Here is a 19,579-nt window from a genome sequence, read left to right as displayed (position 1 = left end):
AGTTCGGAGCAAAGCAGCTCTTCTGTCCACCCCCCACGAATGCACATGTGATGCACCAGCAAGCTTCGCCAGCCGGGAATCCAGGAAGGGGGCAGACTAATCCTCTTTGTAGTCAGTCAGGTTGTAGGCAAGAAAATCCGTCACCTCAGTTACATGCTGTATGACTTCCGTGGTATCTCATAGTTTTTTGTTCACCAGTTAGCCGAATACAGGAGGGAGGCAGGCGAAGGCACACGCGGTGGGCTGGGTCTGACCAGCCGTCAATCTTCTGCCAACCGTAGCAAGCAGGAGGGTATGGCGCCGCTCTTCCCCACGGTGAAAAGGGCACTCGCTGCACTGAAGCGGCTGACAGCACGCCAGCTCTTTCCTTACGCTGCTTCAGACAGACATCGGAAAGGCTTGCAACGCAACTAGCCCGTCGCCAGCCCGACAGAAAAACCCCGGGACACTTGTTCACTGCCGCTCGCATTCGTCAAGAGGCGGTGCCCTTGGGCTCGTCCTTTCTGAGTAGGGTGGTTCCCTATGCGCGTGTCCGCATCTTCCTGTAAAAGGAATAGTGAGAAAAAGTCGATGTGAACGGACACCGGTCAGCGCTGAAAGCCGCAGGCAAAGCCATGGCAGAGCTGGTGGGGCAGGTGCAAGTGCTCTACTGCTGCGTGAGGCGGGTAGACGCCATGGGTGGGTACACCTGGAGGAGGACCATCACTCAGTGTCGCGGACGTGTTCTGCGAGCTGCGGAAGGGCTAGTGTGGGCCGTCCATTGTTTAGCTCTGCCCTCTCCAGTTAACATCGGACCGGCGAATGCCCCCGCGTTGCAAACACGTCCTTCGGCTTGCGTAACGCTCAAGAGATCTGGCATCTTTCTTGCAGGTCGGTGCGGTCTTCATCCGTTATCCTGGCAGTCAACGTCACTGAGATCCTGATGCAAAAGCACTCGATTCCCGAACGTCTGGTACTTGAAAAGTGCGCGCTCCGCAGGCGGCGACCGCTGCCCCCCAGCGTACGCGTGAGAATCGCTTCAGCGATTTTACCCTGAAACGGTACCTTTGCGCTTGCGTGTCTCCTCAGAGATCGAGCCCCGTCCTCGCCTCCTAGCTCATCAGGTAAAACGACGACGATGGCTGGAAGCAGAAGAAGCTGGGATGTGCTACCCTGCTCAACAGCCGATGTCAGGAGGCCCGGCAAAAAAGGGTCAAACCTCTCACGGGGTCGCACGCTTTCTGGCCACGTAGCGAGAAGCTGTCCAGCTGCATGAGATCCATCGTCTTCTGGCTGCGCGCGCTGTGTCCCTTCTCGATCTTCCTCTCCTGTCTCGTGGCTTCCCGCCTGATGAGCAATGGAGAGGTTCCAGCATCGCGGGGTCCTCGGTAACGGGGCTTTCGGCGTCGTTACAAAGGCCGTCAACAGGGAAACAAACGAGCTTGTATGTCAGCATTCAGCGCCGTATCCTGACAAACTAGTCACCCACCGAGTGTGCCCCAACACTTTTCAGACTTGAACACTGCTGTCTTCCTGCAGCACAAGGGCCGCTGTTATCTCCTCCTAGCTATCGTTGTTCACTCGGAAAGTTTGATGACAGCGACGTCAGTCGAGCTAAATACAAAGATACACCGCAGCCGAAGAACAGTCTGTACCGATGGGCGAAGCACAGTAAAGTGCAATGGAGCATCTCTTCGCAATAAGGCTTGGCCCACTTAGAGCGGGGGGTGACAGTCCGTACTCCTGTACGATCGGCGACTCCTTGCAGGTTGCTATCAAGAAAATGAAGAACAAGTACCCCACATGGGAGGAGTGCGTACGACTGCGCGAAGTGAAGTCTCTCCACAAGCTGCGACACCACCCCAACGTAATCAACCTCAAAGAGGCTATTCGCGAGAATGACGAGCTCTACTTGGTGTTCGAGTTTATGAAAGGGAGTCTTTACGAAGACATGAGCAAGCAGAAGACCGGCTACCCCGAGACACAGATTCAGGCCTTCATGTAATGGAACCAACACACAGGCAGAGTAGAGAACTCAGGCGACTCCTGTCCATCGCTGCACAGAACATGACCTGGTCCACGGTAGCATGGCTTGCTGATGACGGGAAACAGCCGTTATCCGAGCAACCGGTGCTCACTGACGATAGTAGCGGATGACGTCAAGCGTGGCCACTTTTTCAGTCATTGCTGTCTCGATCATCTCAACGTCGCCGTCGCGGCGATTGACCACAATGGAGGCAAGCACGAGATGCCAGCCGTGCAAGTCGTCTTGGAGTGGCACACTGCGCACAGGCAAGATATTCTTCAGGGCGTTCTTCATATTCATAGAAACGGGTACTTCCACAGAGATATAAAACCAGAGAATATACTGCTTGACGAGAGGAAAGAAACCGGCGGGCCTCTGCTGAAACTGGCGGACTTCGGACTGGCAAGGGAGATCCGATCACGCATGCCGTTCACAGAATACGTCTCAACAAGATGGTACCGAGCGCCAGAAGTCCTCTTACGGTCGGCGAATTACAGTGCACCTATTGACTTGTGGGCAACAGGTAGGTTTGTACGGCGCTCTTTCAGGATCGCAGGCATTGCAGGGTACACGGTCTACCCAACCGCGGGTGCTGTGTGTGGACGCGGAAAGAGTAAAAGCATCTGCTGTCGCAAATGCGAAGCCCAGAGTTGTTGCCAGAACTTCACGCTGCTTGCCATGAAAGCGCAGAGCAAATGGCCTCTGGCATAGACGCTCTGTACGTACCTGTCTTTGCAGGAGCCCTGATGGCAGAGTTATTCACCGGAAAGCCACTGTTTCCTGGCGCCTCCGAGATCGATCAGCTCGACAAGATATGTCAAGTTCTCGGAACGCCATCGGTCCAGGAATGGCCAGAAGGCTATCGCCTCTGCACTGCCAGTGGGATAAAAATGCCACAAGTGAGGAGTGAGTTTCTGAACTCACCGCTGACGGCCACGTGAAGCCGTGCGCAGACACTGAGTTTGTGAACTCACCGCTGGTGCCCGCGTGAATCCGGAACCCTAAACCCCTGTGCTGGCCCCAGCGGCGCCCTTGGTTACATCCAAATGCTCCCAAACTAACTACGGCTCCTCGTACCGTACCACCAACCACGGCCTCAACGCCTTACAAGGCAAGAGCACACAGACACCTGGGGTAGAGCCACGTGGCCGGCCATAACCCCAGATTGTGGTAGGACAGGCGCTGAACTACTAGGCGGCGTCCCCCCAAGGCTCTTGGACACAGACATGCTCCCCAGTCGCAGCTCAGCACTCAAAGTCTTGATGGCACTCTATTCTTCTGCAGCAACTGCCTGTCCCCCCTTTCCCTTTTGTTGCAGTATCCGGGCTGCCAACTTCACCAGTTGATTCCAACAGCCAGCCCAGAGGCCCTAAGTCTGATCAGAAGGCTGCTATGTTTCGACCCAAATGAAAGGTGTGTCGCGAAGAGGGACCGTACAACGGAAAGCAGGCAACGTAATGTACGGCGACAATGGCGTAAGCGGTGTGAAGCTCTCTTTCCGGTCTTGTTTTCGATAGGCCTTGTACCTTTTTTTCTTGCGGCTGTCCTGTTTCTCTCCCCTCTAAAAGAATTTCTGCACATGACGCTCTGCAACATCCCTTCTTCAAAACTGTAGGGGCCCAGTACCGGGAAACTACTGCTGGACCGACTGCAGCTCCCGTTGCGCGAGCGACATATCCTAAGCACAGCAGTAAGTCACAGGTGCCAATCCAGCCAACTTGCAAGAACGTTGTGTTGTGCAGCCCGAAGATCTGTAATACTCAAGCTGCGCACTACTATGGCAGCTTCGCACCTCACGGAGTCTGGCTTTTCTAGATTTCGTCCAGTTGCCTGAGCAATTTCTTGTCAAGTCATTTTGTCAAGCGCCGGTGAATGAAAGTAGTGACTTCAGTTGCTCCGATGATGAGACGTGAGTGAAATGGTAACCCGCCGCGCTTCCCGCCTTCCTCAACAGGATGCGAGTCAAACACCTCGGAGAAGACCACAGAAACGCCGGGCGCCTACGCAGATCATTGTCTGCGAGCTCAGTGAGTCTTCTGTTGCATCTCTGACGCCGAGGTGGCTTGTCTCAGTCGGTGTATCTGGCACACCTCACTTTTGACAAAGCGGCCAGCCCTTGGGGATTGTTAGCCCTCACTACTTTGCCATTCCAAAAGAGCCAGACCAGCATGACTCCTCAGCAGAAGTCAGATCGAGGGATACGGGAAGAGGGCTGCTTGTCTTCGTGTCACTTCGAGGCAAAGCCCAGATACCGAACCGTCTGTGAAGGCCTCTTTCACCTACGGGTGATCCTAGTAGTAGGCCGCTGTCTCCTGTCTCATTGCCCGTCTGTCGTAAGCGCTTCCTCTTTTTCTATCAGACCTGCAACACAGCCAGAACTTCCAAGACGGAAGGTGCCTGCAGAAAAAAGGCTGCGCCGGCCCGCTGCATCTCCGAGTGAAACCCCCCCGCTGGACTCCCCATGTAAACGCGTGCTAACTCAACCGGCAAACGGGAAACGAGCAGAAGGTGCCATCCCCCGCTTCGGCACCAGTGATGCTCAGGACGGAGCGAATGAGCATATGCAGAACACGACAGCGCTGCACTTCCTTCGGCCGGTTCCTCCTGTGGCAGCCACTGTTCCGCATGGGCTCCCAGTCCAAAACAACCGCGGAGGGATAGACAGTGTCGCGGTCCCTTGTCACGGTCACGCACCCCCGAACATTCGCGTGAAGCGGCAGGCGGACAGATTATGGAATCAGCATAGTGATCCTCAGTGCTTCCCTGATGCACCCAGGATCGCTGGGTCTGGGTCAACAGGGGTTCACCAGACCCGGTCAAGGCAGACTACGCCAGCTGCGGAGCCGCCGTCCCGATGCACACCTCCCTACGCTCTCCCTGACCAAGCTCCAACAGCCTGCAAGCAGAACCAGCTGCGCCCGTCTCAGTACCTTTCCGTGACCAGTGTCAGTAGGCATCCCGTTGCCGGTGCAGCAGACGACGTGACAGAGAGACCGCGAGGTGGAAAGAAGACAGCTGCACAAGACCGGATTCACGCTTCAGCAGAAAAACTGTTGAGCACTCTTCTCGATGTTGATTCAACCGGTTGTCATAATCTCTTTGGGGAGGAGAAAGCTCTTAGGTTCTCCTCCGTTGTCACCTCACGTGACTGCAGCTCCTCCCTCCGGCATGATAGTGCAGCTGCTGTTCCTGCATCGCGGAGAGGCGACGCAAGTCCTGCAATGTACCGGCGTCATGTGCCAGGGCGACGGCGGCATAACCTGGCTGGATATCCGGGAGCTCCGCAGAGGTACACTCCCTCAGTTAGGACAGTTCTTTGGGGCTTCTGTGTACCTTCGTGTCATTCGCGGAAAGCATCACGACACACCTGTTCAGGTACCTACCTAGCACGACAAAGCAAACACCTTAGCGGTTCCTTGTTTCAGCCTTCCCTTCTATGCAGCCTCTATTCCTTCTAAAGATTGCCGGGGCGGCTGAAGCCGGCATATCTGTTTTCTGACCTCACGTGAGGTCGTACCAGGACTACAAAGAAAGACTGCACCTTCTGCCCTTAGAATTTCCGACCATGCTGCCGGTGTGACTGGAAGTCCTTTGTCGTCGTCAAAGAGGGATTGCGTATCTTGTTCTGCGTTGCTTCAGCCACCCGCAGGTTTCCCCTAGTGGTGGCTCTTCCCCTCCTCTTGTCCAGACACAAGGGCTAACTGGTGCTATCTCCCCAGTAGGGATGTACAAATCCCCAGCGAATTCGCCCGCGGACAATGATGCCTGTTCGCCAGCTCCTCGTCCCGCGGCGAACGACTTTGTCCAAAGTGCATGGCCTGGGAGGCATGTGGCTCTTCAGGCTCAGTCCATTTTATCCACGAGTTCACCAGGAGACATCCTTGACCTTCTAACGAGCGGCAACGGATCGTGTTGCCGTGGTCCGTCCTCAGGCGTGCGACGCAAGCCCGCGCCGAGCGTACCTCCAACACAGAACGCTCGGTCAGGGCATAATGGCATCAGAACCGATGCCACAGAAAGCCGGTGTACCATGGCGTCGATTAGTTATTCTCAGAAACGTGAAGAGCGCCGCTTTGTGGGACGATCACGCTCAAGACCATTCCTTTCAGGAACATCGTCGGGAGGCCTAGCGCCGTGCTCTCCGCCGGCAAACCTTGGGCCTGGCCTCGGGGGGGGAAACCGCGAGCGTTTGTCTAAGTCCAGAAACCCGGGTGCATCAGGCGGTCTCTCTGATACTCCGCCACGTTTTTTGTAAAGCTCTGACAGTTTTACTAAGGGATCCGATGCATCTTCTCCTCGCGGTAATCTCTCACCTTCGCTATCCGTTCGCTCCTTCCACCGTCGCTAAAAATGGTGAGGGGGTCTTTTCTAATCGCCGCATTGTCGACGCTTCTCCTCAACACGTCAGGACTCAGCTTCGGCTGCGGAGCTTCATTGCTGAGGAGAAACTTGGTCTCTTTCAGAAGGGTGGGAAACAGGAGGAGCGTCAGGACAGGTAAGCGGTATGTTTCAGTTCTCCAAACTGCACTAGAGTACCCGTTACCTCAGGTCTCTTTCTTTTTACGGTAGCCGCCGCTATACGAGCGTCACCTAGCTTCTGTGTGACGCCACGATGCCGTGTCGGCGGCATGTTGCGCGGATCCGTTCGGGCACAACCTTCCCCTTCTGTAACAGGTGACTACAGTATCCGCCTCGGCCGATGCCCCTTATAACAAACGCCGATCTTGAGTAGATTGCGGCGCCAACTCTCCGCTCATTCCGAGTTTTTCTGGTCGTCTGACTACGCCTGTGGCCTCACTAACATATGGCGAGCGTGACCCATCGCTCTATAGCGTTGTCAACTCCACGGAGCCTTGCGTTTCTTCTCAGCTGCTACTGCATCAGTATGTTGTAAGAAGCCGTCAGCTTCTATTTTGGCACTCCACGAACGGGGTCGCTGCGCCCTCAACTGGAGACGTCTACGTGAACCTCTACAATTTCGTTTGTAGCCCCTCTACGTGTTTTGAGCGCTCAACAGATCACATTCAGTCTCCGATACGGGTCCCACTTATCCCGATTGGGACACTGACTGGAACACCATCCTCTATCTTTTTGTCTACGACAAAAGTTCACCTTTCGTCGGTCAATGGAACCACCACTACTACGGAACACACCAGCGCCACTGTAAAGGCTTCAATATCTTCAAAAAAGAGGCAAAAAAGCTGGGTGTGCTCCCCGAGCTCTCTCGGCCTTTCTCATGAAAACACGTCGCAGGAAAAATCCGGTAACACCAGTGCCTGCGAAACGAACAGCCAGGCCAGTCTCTGTCCTCGCATGGATGTCTCCCCTCTGGTTGCAGGAACACCACGCAGATGCTAGGAACGCCACTTTTTTCCTTTCCTACTATACATCCACCACAGCCTACTTTACCTAGTTTTTTCATATCAGGGAGGGGGCAGGAACGAAAAACGTCGTTTCTTCATGAGTTGAGAAACTCCGTCACATTCGCAAGGATCTCCCTTCTAACACCACAGTGGTGGAATATCCGTCTCACAAATGTGTAGCAACAGACAAAACAAAGACACACCCCAACGAGACTCAAATCGCTCCTGTGCGGCTGAGCTTACGGAAACTAACGCCCTGTTCTCTTGCCAAAGAAGTGTCTTCGAGACACCAGAACACAACAGAGTCCAAACCCCGGGACACTTTTTGAGATCATCATCCAGCTATACTACACACTCGCTGAGACGGGTAAACCGGTTCTCAACATGAAAAAACTCGGATCTCTCGTTCGCTAAGAAGACAGCCTCGGGAAACAACCCTTGTCCCCGTCGTCTACAACGAGGTCACCGACAGAATGTGCCTGAGAATCCTTCTTTGCGAAGTAAAACTACATATGAATGGATGATGATGACGCTGATAAAGCTTTCCAATATATATAAAAGAGGAAACTTTCTCCGGCTGAATGCATGCGATGCAGTTTCGGCTAAGACCAATGAACGGAGAAAACTGCTAGGGACAGAGCACAAAAAGATTCCATATTGCGAAATGGATCCCTGTGAACGACCAACTTCTCAGAGAAATGGATTACGACTGTGAAACTTGCTTCCAACTGTCCAGCTGCAAAGTCACGCGCAACACAGAAAAAACACTCAGGAAAAGGTAGATGAGGAGCGGGGACTAAAAGAGTAAAGACGCCTTCAACGTTCCTAGTCATATGACAGGATCGAGAACAAAAGAAACAATAGGATGAAAAAACCGACACCTTCGACATTCGCACAGAGTACACTATGCAAAGCACGTCGCTACAAGACCAACATACGTCGAGACACACGGTAAAGTCTGTTGTGTGTGGCGAAACGAACTAAACCACCCCCTTGTGTGTGTCAGCGGATCCATAACTTCTATGTACCGCACGTTCTCAAGTTTCTCTGCAGTGATCTTCACATCCTTGCTGTGTCCACTCCCCTAGCTACCTAGCTAGCTATGTGTCTACAGTAAGTTGAGTTCCTATCACCTACATCCCCAACACACACAATCCACGGAGAGATCGTGTTCCTCCTAGGCCACAGTGAAGGCGTGATTTGAACGTCTTTTGTTTCGCAGAAAAGCCTCTCCCCCGCCTAGAAGACGGGAACAACTAGATGGTAAGCTTAGCTTACCGTCAATGTCTTCTTTGAGTTAGGCATGCCCTGAGACTCGAACAGCTTGATAAGCTCCTCCATAGAAAGGACTTTCTGATGCTCCGGATCAGCACGGTCACGTACTGTGACTGTCTTGTCTCCTCGTTCTTTCTCACCGACAACCAGGAGATAATTCCACTGCTGTAGCTGAGCTTCCCGAATCTTCTTGTTCACCGTATTATCAGACAGATCGAGTCCTACTTCATACCCTGTAAATACACACAAAAGATACATATCCAAAAGCTGACAGCAGTGGAGAGTCCCTCTCGTCTGAAAGCACTTTATATCGACAATGCATGCAGCGCGATAGACACAGACACATCCCGGGAGTAGACAGATCTACTTGGGTGTAGGTACGTATATGAAATACATTGTGCTTCTTTTCTCTCATACACCTTCAAGAAGGATGCATTTCATCCACCGTAGACTCAATGCGATCTCTCCCTGCATTCTTCCGAGTCTCTCAACTCCCATATAACAAGAGAGGGACACATGACCGGAGGGATGTATTGAAGTCGGTGTATCGACACCTTCTTCGTGAAAAAAGCAGACATCCGTGAACATCGATACAAGGACAAACATGACATGTATCCGCACAAAATGATAGACATCTCGAATGAAAACTGAGGAAAAAAAACACATACAAATAGGCTGTCAATAGAGATGATGCAATAAACACCCCCTCCTCTCTCATCCACCGTATCTCATACTTCTCTATCTCCCATACATCTACATACATAGATGGACAGATACATACAACAGCCATGTATGATCAACATGTGCTCTAAAGCACTTGTATATCCAACAATACACGAAGTAGCCACCTTGATCCTGTGTCATGTGTTTGTCTATCATTCATAGGTATGTTTCAGTCCCCTAGTATCCAACGAAGGAGCGGTCGGCAGATATGACCGTCCTTTCATGAGATGAAAAGACAATGTGATTCTTTTCTCTCCTTACCGAAGGCATGAAGCGTGTCTCGGACAGACGTCGCATAATCGTTAACCTTATCAGAGATTGGCAATACAATACATTGACGTGGAGATAACCAGAAAGGTAGCTTTCCGGCTGTATGTTCGATAAGAACTGCACACATCCTTTCAATCGATCCAAGGATAGCTCGATGAATTATCACAGGTCTCGCCATCCCAGGACGGAGAGGTTGTTCCACAAAGATCTCTTCTTTTTTCTCCGAATCTTTATGGTTTGATATGTTTACTCCATTCGCATGATGATGATGATGGTGAGAATGCTCATCTCCGGCCTCTTTCCCATGAACAACTCCATTGTTTGTATGTTCCTCCCCTTCTTGCCGTTTTGTCTCTTTCTTTTTCTTCCCTCCTTCCGTCTTCTCCTCCTCCTCCTCCCCTTCACCCTTCCCGTTACCGTCATTCTCATCTCCCCGTCCTCCTACGGCATGTCGATTCGAGATCGCTTCATCTTGGGTTCGATACTGAAGATTGAAACGTATAGGCAGTTGGAAATCAAGCTGAATGGTCCCGCATTGGTGAGATCGTTTAAGAGCATCAAAGAGCTTAATATCAATCTTAGGTCCATAGAAAGCCCCATCCCCTGGGTTTAACGACCATGGCTTTCCTATAGAGTCGAGAGCTTCTTTCAAAGCCGTCTCAGCTTGGTTCCATACATGGAGATCCCCTAACGCTTTCTTAGGTCTTGTGGAGAGATAGAGTTCAAAGGAGAACCCGAATTGTTCATAGACAAAGAATAAGAAAGACAAAGCGTCAAAGACTTCTTGTTTGATTTGATCCATCCGACAAAAGATATGCGCATCGTCTTGCTGAAACCTCCGAACACGTGTCAAACCTGTTAAACTGCCACTAATTTCATTTCGATGCAACACACCAAAATCGGCTAGACGTAGAGGGAGTTGTTTATAGGAGGGAGCTAAATGCTTGAACATAATACAATGCCCAGGACAGTTCATAGGCTTCAATCCCCACTCCTTTCCTTCCACGTCGAAGAGATACATATTCTCTTTATAGTTCTGATAATGTCCTGAAATCTTCCATAAGTCACAGCTAAAGATATTTGGAGAAATAACCTCTTGAAAGCCCCGGACTTTATATTCTTGTCTCATGAAGTCACAAAGTTTGTTGTACACCTTAGCTCCGTCGGGCAACCAGAAACAGCTCCCTGGTGAGACATTGGTATCGAAGAAGAACAAGTGGAGATTTGACCCTAGAAGACGATGATCTCTCTTCTTGGCTTCTTCTAACAGTTTTAAATACTCCTTCAATTGTTTCGTGTCTGGGAATGACACACCATAGACACGCTGTAAGGAATCCAAATGTGTCTTGCCTAGCCAATAGCTAGCCGAATGCTTGGTTATACGGAAAGCCTTCACCTTCCCTGTGCTTGGAAGATGAGGACCTCGGCACAAATCAATCAAATCACCGCATCTATACACCGTTGTTAGACCGGCCTCAGGCACTTTACTTGAAATGAGCTGGACCTTGAATGGGTTGTCTTGAAACAGTCTTAAAGCATCTTGTTTACTACAGACCAATCGCTCGAAAGGTTGGTTTTCCTTGATAATGCGAAGAGCTTGTTTCTCAATCACTTCGTAAGATGCCTCTGTTAGAAACTCATTCCCTAGATAGGCGTCATAATAGAAACCGCACGTCAACGCCGGGCCAACTGTCAGCTGGGCTCCATACTCCGCTTCCATCGCTTGGCCTAAGAAAGAAAGAAAGAGATAAACTCAATAGAATCTCTATAGAGATACATGTATGCACTGTAGACATGTGGAGAAGTGCGGCTGCCCTATCTCAAGCACATACATCTTTCAAGTGTTCATGTTATGAAGGTCGTTAAGTGCATGTAACCTTTGACGATGGATCTACAGAGAACTGAGAGAAGGATGTAGGAAAACAACAGAAAGAATGAAGATCGGAAAACATAGTCGACTTTCTTAAAAGGAGACTTGCGCTCCTTCCTTTCTTTTGTCTCAGCGAATAAGACGAAACCTCTCCCCGTCTCGTGCACCGCACAGTCCATACACCTCCACCCTCTCTCCTTGGTCTCCGAATGCATGCATTCTTTCCATCTCACAGGTAAATACTTCCCTATTCCATTACCATCCATCACTAGACAACAACATACAGAGAGATGTATATACCGCAGAAGTCCAGATGAAAAGACCTTCACAGACGTATAGAGTCGAGCCCAGAACACAGGCGTATACATATGGATGCCTAACTCTCTTTATAGTCTAGCCAAAAAACACACGTGTACCTCCAAGAGACGATCTGAAACGAACCGACAAGCAAGATAAATTCTTCTTTCTTCCTTTCTTTCGAACTCCACTGTATGTATACTTGCATCGAAATGGACCTAGCCTCATGAGTAGGTAAGATGCTAAAGCAAAGAAAAATAAACGAGATAGGTTGAAAGATAAACCAACAGATATATAGGCAGATATACAGAGACCCCTTTGTAATCTCCCCCCGTCTTCTGTTTTCTGTCTTCTTTGTGTAGCCTTACTCCACCTCCTTACCGAGTATATGAGCGCTGGAATGCCAGAAGACGTGCTTCGCTTCGTCGGAGTCAAACTTTAAGAGTTGTAGTTTACAGTTGCCTTCTAGGGGTCTTTTCATATCCCAGAGAATCCAATTTTCTTTCTTTTCTTCTTGCAGTGACCCACAGCACTCATCTCCTTCGTCTTCTTCCTCTTCGTCATCTGCAGCGACGACTCCTGAATCGAGCCCTACACCTGTATCGCTATACATGACCTTCAATACCCACACATCATACATACACATACAGATGTATACATCACCTTTAAGCAGATAAACGTACATCTATAGAAATAATGATCTTCGGTCATGTACACACATCTACACATAGATCTATACACAGCCTTCAAGTGCATACATATACATGCATGTGGATATAGACACATACATATACATGGAGAGGCGTGTGAAGGGAGACAGATACCATCAATTCACATACAAATACACTCAGTGAACACATCATGACCTCTCTGTCATAGCATACATACCGAAGCACACATATACATATACATATGTATGTGTCCCCAGTATGCATGTATATATAGACATATATAGCATGTCCGCCGAAACAGAAAAGAGCTTTTACCTTCCTTATTCGTACGCACAGATCCATCAGAACGGTGTATCTGCATCGAGTTATGGATCTACTGGCATACATACATAAACACCTAGACAACTAGGTAGGACGGATGATGGTGTGCATGGGGAGAGCGGAGACGTACATGCCTTTGACCGATCTGAAAAAAACACGAGGTGTGCTCTTGAAAGGAAAACTGGAAAGCTCGTCGTCGTACATCATCATCTCCTCCAGAAGAGACTCTTACACCTCCATAATGAGATACAGCTGGATAAAATGCATTTAGATGCACATCTATCTACCATTCTCCATACACCCTCGGGTCTAAACGTATATACACACGCACATGCACCTGCGTCCATGAAGGGAGCCATGATGATATCACCTTCTACATATACAGAGAAGGACATCTCTTATAGCTCGAGCATAGGAGAGGAGGAGATGATGCTTCCACATCGTGTAACGAAGAAGAAACCCCCTGTCCGCAGCGTACCTTAGCTATAAGAGAAGCTTCGGCAAGACCTTTAGAGATCTCCATAGCTATATCAAAAGGAGACGTGACGAAGGATGTCCCTTCTTTCTTACTTCCATCAGGAAGCTCAACGAAGATTGGAACTTTGGGTTTCTCATCTAATGCCTTCTGCTGCTTTTCATATAACTCCGAAAACACCTCTAAACGTCGCTTGATAAATGGGGCGTCTTTACAGACGTGAAAGTTTGGATCTCCTATCTTCTCTTCCGTAGAGAGAGCCTGTACAGTTCCTTTCTCTGCACGGCGCGGTGCCGACGAAGATGAGGCTGTCGTCGCCATGGCGAATCTCGAGGATGGTGACGAAGAAGAGAAGCGAAGTCTCTGACAAAGAGATGTGCAAGAAATGAGGGAGGATCTCAAGCGATTCAAGGGGGGAATGGCGTACGTACACCTCGGAGAAAGCTGGCAAGAGAGGGAAAGTGAAGAAAGGGAAAAAGATCTATAGAAAGTTAGAGAAACCTTCTGATAAGTGGAGTCGCCAACGTGGGAAAGACGAGAAACATTGAGAAGATTGCGCGGTGTCAAGAAGAACGACTGAAACGCCTTCACAGGGGGAATAGGAGGACAAGAAAAGTATGCAAAACGCGAGATCTTTCTGACACAAAAAGAGGAAACAGCAGGAACGTTTCTATCACTTCGCCAGTGTCCTTCGACTTTGTACAGATTGAAATACAACGACGATGCTAAATCTACTCGTGACGAACAGCGAAGAAAACGCGGGAACATCTCTCTTCTTGTGAGAGAGAGAAGAAACCTCGCCTTCTACCACTCTCCATCGAAACCACCGGACGACAAGCAAATCAATCGGAAGAGGCGAAGGATATATAGGAAAGAAGTTTCGAAAGAAGAGCGGCATCAGGTAGGAGAAAGCTCACAGAGGAGAGACTTGTGAAAAGAATAATGATGATTCTTGCTGTATTTCGATGTGCACAGCGGAGTTGCAGAGATCTATGGGGCGCCCCCCGCCGTCTCCCTATGTAGTGACGACCGTCTTCGGAAGATGGTCAAACTTCGAGTGTGGGAGACGCAGGGAGGGTGACACCGAACGAAGAAACCGCGACGAATGAAGAAGTATGATGTAGTTGAGACAAGAACGAGAACGAAGGGAAATCAAAAATACAGGAAACAGAAAAGGAGGTAGAATACTGCATAGCATAGTCGAGGGAAGCGGACTTCCTTTCTTGTTCTTACACTGAGGAGTCGATCGAGGCGAGATGAGGGAAAGAGCAGGGTCCACCCCGACTTCCAGTGAGTGTGGTGTACGTACACCCCGTCTGAAGAGACGCGCAGAGTTTCTCCTCGACGGCCGCTCACACCCCGTGCTGACGTACCGAAAACGCTAGGAGTTCTCTTGCAATCGTCTCCACAGTCTATGCCGGGGGTGAGAGAAGCCGCTCATCGATGAGAGGGCAGCAGCGACTACGCGAGGTCACTTCATTCGTCTGCCCTGGAGCCGTAGGGCGCATGGGCGTTGGCTACTAGTGCTCGGAGGCATACGGCTGATTAGTCCGAGGTAGAAGCGAAGTTCACTAGACGGTTAAAGCAACTAGGGTGAAGATGACGGGGGATACTAGTCTCTCTATCATACAGAAATAAGCCAGATTTCAGCGTCTACCTGGATGGCTACGTCGCGTGTCGCCGAACCTCTCACTACGGGAGTGGGCTGTTGCCCGCTGTCGGCTGTTTCAACGGTTTCTTCTATGCCGACGGAAACACCCCGCTACCACTTTTTCATTGGAAGCTCGTCGTATTCTACCATATACTCGCTGTCGTTATCCAGCGTTGCGTGGGTATACAGTGTGTAGTCGCCCTTTCAAGTGCATATCTCACGACTGCGGGAGACGACTAAGAAAGCAGGCATCATAGAGACGCGCTGCAGTGTCTAAAAAGACCCCCAGACTCAACCGAGCACACAACGGAGGGTGCTCCTCCGGACAACAGCGTACCACCCGACACAACACATGGACTTTCAGCGTCTCGCCCGGGAAGTATTACTATGCACAGATAGGGTACATCCAGAGGAGCCTCGCCACAGACACGACACACGCGCTGGAACTAACTGCTGGACGCAAGACGATCAGGGACACGAATACCGGTCGTGTAGAACTTTTTCGATGTTCCGTTGCTACACCCGGCAAAACTTGATCAAGAGGCGGCTGCGCCGGAGCGGGCCACGACGGAGAGAGAGACATCGTTATCTGAGGTGACGGACGACGGAAGAGTGTAGCCTATCCAGGTGATTTCGACTGGTTTCGCCGAGCAAATTTACAGAGCTCTGAATATTCGGGAATGGTACACCCCCCGAGTGGAAGCTAGGAGGACTCTTGCGTTCGCGCTTCTCTTCCTTAATCAAGTTTTAGACGTCGGGCTGTATCCCACCCACGTCATGATCAGGGAAGGACCCCTGATCCGCTACATAAAGTAGAACTGCGCGGACGGACCTCTTCTCGTGATCATCTACTGATCTAAATCTACTTCAAAGAATTAAAGAAGCACATTCTGTTGGGGAATTGAGGCGCGGTGGTTGACGTGTGCAAAAGTGAAGACGGGAGAGATAGATACCTGTGTGTCTCAAAAGGGGAAGTTGCTGTCACTGAAAATATCAGTCAACGACCCCTTCACCCGTTGAGGTGTGTAGAGATCCACTCTAGGCAAAACAGGATCTCCTAGCGCAACACTTTGGCTGGTCGGTAGAGGTGCCGACTACGACGATCTTAGTACTCTCGCTCTCTCCACTGCTCCTCTACAACTCCTTTTTCTCGCATTTCATCCTCCTATCCCGTCGTTGGGCCTTCATCTCTCGCCCTTTTGTTCGGGCTGGGGGGCGTGGGCATCTTCTCCTTGATCGATCTTTTGCCGACCTAGCTGAAAAAATTGAATGCAAGGAAGGATCTGCAGCCCTTCCTCCTCCTGAAGTCTACTATGTATCTTGACGGTGTTCCTTAATGCAAGATAGATCACTTTCTCTTATCTTCTCCTCTTTCCTTCATAAGAATCGTGAAGCAAGGCACCTTCATGATACGAATTTGCCACGTCTTTCCTGTACTACTTCTTGTTCTTCCTTTTCTTCTCTCTTGGCAACACGGGGTGAAGAAGATGACGACGATGGATGATGCCCTGGGGTGGTTGCGCATCAGCCCTAGGGTTGCTTGTTCGTGTGCGCGGGATCTACAGCGGCACGGGCCCGCGTTTCCTTCTTTTCTCTCCCTACCAGAAGAAAAAGTGGTATGAATGAATGCATTATATAGCTACGGATCTTGGCCCGGAAGAAAAGAAAATCATCAATAGCGTCGGGGGAGAAAAGAGGCTCTCTTTTTCTCACGGGGAAACGACGTCGTCAATCAACATCGAACTCCCAACCGGGTGTACATACACCCGGTCTTTTTCTTCTTCTTTTTCTTGTTCTCGTCTCTTCCTTCTGTGGTTACGTGCCTTTCTTTGATCTTTCTTTTTCCGCCCTTTTTTTCTCCAAAAGAATTTTTTCCTCTCCATTCGCTCTTGAAGAGACTTGGCTTTCCAAGGTCAGTATCACCCTGTGCTTTTCTTCCTTCCTTGTTCAGTATAGTGTTCAAATCCTCTTCTCTTCTTTTTCTCTTCTCACACTTGACTCGAAAGAAGAAAAGAAGTTAGCATATTTATCTTCACTTCACTTTGTTAATATGTTTCAACTCCGGATGGTAAAGTCTACTTTTCTTTGACCGGTCCTCTTTATTCCTTTCTCCTTTTTCGTCCTAGATATTATCGTTTCGTGTTTCACTCGAATGGAAGAACGGAGAATTGTATTTCCTCCTCTCTGTGATGGTATCAAAGTCTGCAGAAAATCTCTCTCTCTCTCTTTTCATGCTTACACGTCAATCAACGATACACACTATACATCTTGTAAGAGACAGAGAGACTTATTTCACACAACATAACGAAAAATGACTTCGATGTCTCCTTCTTCTCCCCTCCCCGAACGGCCAACAGAAGAAGGCCAGTCGTCAAAGGATAGTAGTCTAAACGAGGCGCAGAAGAAGAAGACTCAAGACATTTCATCTTCTCAGGCGTCATCATCCTCTCAGTCCGAACAACCTATGTCTACTTCAGACACTTCAGAGAAAAGTGGAAAGAGGCAGCAAGACGATTCAATGGATGTTGATCCTGTAGATCAGGCTATTGCCGACGCAGTCTCGGCGTCAGAGGAAGAGGAAGAAAAGAAAGAACAAGCTTGTGACAAGATAAAGAGGGCAGAAAAGGAAAATGCGGAAGAAGAAGCTTCGACAGAGGAATGCTACAAGGAGATGCAGCAACAGGCTGAATCTCTCAAATCGGAAGGCAATTCCTTCTTCAAGGAAGGGTTATTTCATCAGGCAGTCGAAAAGTACACACTAGCCATTGAATTGCTATCGGATCATACCATGACCAAAACCTCCCAGCAAATTCTGCAAAGTCTTCTCTCCAACCGCGCCTTCTGCCACATCAAACTCGAAAACTACGGTGAGTTGATCACACCATTGTTTATCTACACTCGGCTGGGGTGTATCTACACTCGGCTGGGGTGTATCTACACTCTGCTGGGGTGTATCTACACTCAGCTGGGGTGTATGTACACCCGACATCTTTTTCTCCTTGAGCTGCAACATTCTGTCAAAACTCTCTGTCTATCCAGAGGGGACAGGAGTTGACCTTTCCTCTCGTTTCCACGTGTTGTGTGTATCGAAACATTTGCCTCCTGTCTTTTTCGTTTTCTCTTTCCTCTCCGTGTCTCTTATGTATTCTTGGCAGCTACACCCATTCATATCTCCCCTTCTATACCCTACCGAGATATCGTAGATATTTTTGTTCTCAATGTAAGATGGATGTTCATCGGTGTGTGTGTGTGTGGGTATACTTTGTGGTAGCACTGTGCATGTGAATGCAAATGTATCTAGGCTTATATACGGATTTCACGTCTTATCAAGACATGTCTATTCATTCTTCTGTTAGCTTTCTTCAAAAAATGATACTCGGCAAGTGCACTCGACATTCTCTTCTAGAAAACTATGGATAGTTGCTTTCCTCGTCGACCTCTCCTCTAATTTCTTTCTTCTTGAGTGTACCTCTCAAGCTCATTCCTTCTTTCCTGTCGCCTGTCTTCGACGCACGTCTGCTGGGCGTATGTAGGAACCTCTGACTGTCTATGCACCTTCGAAACAAATCTGTAAAATATCCGAGAGTTAGAAGGGAAGAGAATAATCCTCATCTCGGACGCATGTGTGCTCGTTCAGCTATTCATATATATATATATGTATCTGTATGTATAGGTAGAGACACGTACACGATACCGAAGGATAGCACGACCGCGGTTGTCTTGAGTTAAACGAAAAGGACCACACGAAACAAAAAAGACCAAAAGAAGAAATTAGAAATGAAAACAAAGACATTCCCCGCTTGGGTATCGCGAGCCGAGAAAGAGGACTTCTTAGGGTTTTTCTTAGGTAGTGAAAAGCTATCTGTCTCTGATCTCTCTGTCTCTTTATCTTCAATCTCTCTGTCTCTCCATCTATCTTTACTCTACCTACCTATCTTTCTTTTTATTTATTCACTTTTCTCTTTCTTTCTTTTTTCCTTTCTCTTAGTGTCTTTGTCTTGTGGAGCGCCTTGAACTATCTTAAGAGAATTCACCTCGTATCTAGAAAGATTTGCCTCGAGATGTTTCATCGGAAACACATCCCAAGCATTTCTTACACACTCATCGCTTTCTCAATTCTTTCATCTTTCTCTTAATAGGGGAGGAAAATTAACGGAGTGTGAAGAAGTAGGTCGTCGAAGAGATCTGTCGATAGCCCATGGAGATTTCTCTCTTCCCTTTTTCTTTCTTTCTTTCTTTTTCTCTTTGTCTTCTCCAGGTTCGGGGATTGTCGATGCAGAAAGAGCTCTTCAATTCAATCCTCTCTTTTCAAAGGCCTATTATCGGCGAGGATGTGCCTATCTCTGTCTCTCCAAGTATAAGAAAGCACAGAAAGGTACAGAAACTCACAACTAGCTTCCTTCCCCTTCTCTCCTCCTCCTCCTCCTCCTCCTCTTCTTCTCTTTCTTCCTACTTCTTCTAATCAGATGAAATAAGCCAGCCTATCTTGTAGCACATGAGAGGAACCTAAACCTTAGCAAACATAGCTCATGTTTGAATGAACAAATCGAGGCCCAAGACAAATCTATTCTCTTCTTCCTTGTCTTCTTCATTTCTTCTCTCGTCTAGTTCGCCTAGCATTATACTCGCTTCTGTTCTCCTCTTTCTATCCTTCTTTC

General features: G+C 49.1%; 2 protein-coding genes across 2 annotated transcripts; one reads left to right on the top strand and one right to left on the bottom strand.

Moving 5' to 3' along the window:
• Positions 1–6,990: 6,990 nt before the first annotated feature.
• Positions 6,991–14,896, bottom strand: CSUI_002129 (threonyl-trna synthetase family protein). The gene is made up of 5 exons (XM_068062331.1): positions 13,274–14,896; positions 12,185–12,419; positions 9,628–11,364; positions 8,647–8,876; positions 6,991–8,104 (listed from the first exon to the last, which is right to left on the bottom strand). Exons 1-5 carry the CDS (start codon positions 14,036–14,038, stop codon positions 8,072–8,074), a joined length of 3,000 nt encoding a protein of 999 aa, XP_067925692.1. The 5' UTR covers positions 14,039–14,896; the 3' UTR covers positions 6,991–8,071.
• A 1,643-nt stretch (positions 14,897–16,539) lies between these two features.
• Positions 16,540–19,295, top strand: CSUI_002128 (serine threonine protein phosphatase; the record flags this gene model as incomplete). The annotated part of the gene is made up of 2 exons (XM_068062330.1): positions 16,540–17,788; positions 19,180–19,295. Coding segments are annotated over exons 1-2 (672 nt in total), but the record flags the coding sequence as incomplete, so codon positions are not given.
• Between the last annotated feature and the right edge of the window lie 284 nt (positions 19,296–19,579).

The sequence above is a fragment of the Cystoisospora suis genome (assembly GCF_002600585.1).
Source record: "Cystoisospora suis strain Wien I chromosome Unknown contig_888, whole genome shotgun sequence".
NCBI lineage: Eukaryota > Apicomplexa > Conoidasida > Eucoccidiorida > Sarcocystidae > Cystoisospora > Cystoisospora suis.
This window is presented reverse-complemented; position numbering and strand designations above follow the sequence as displayed.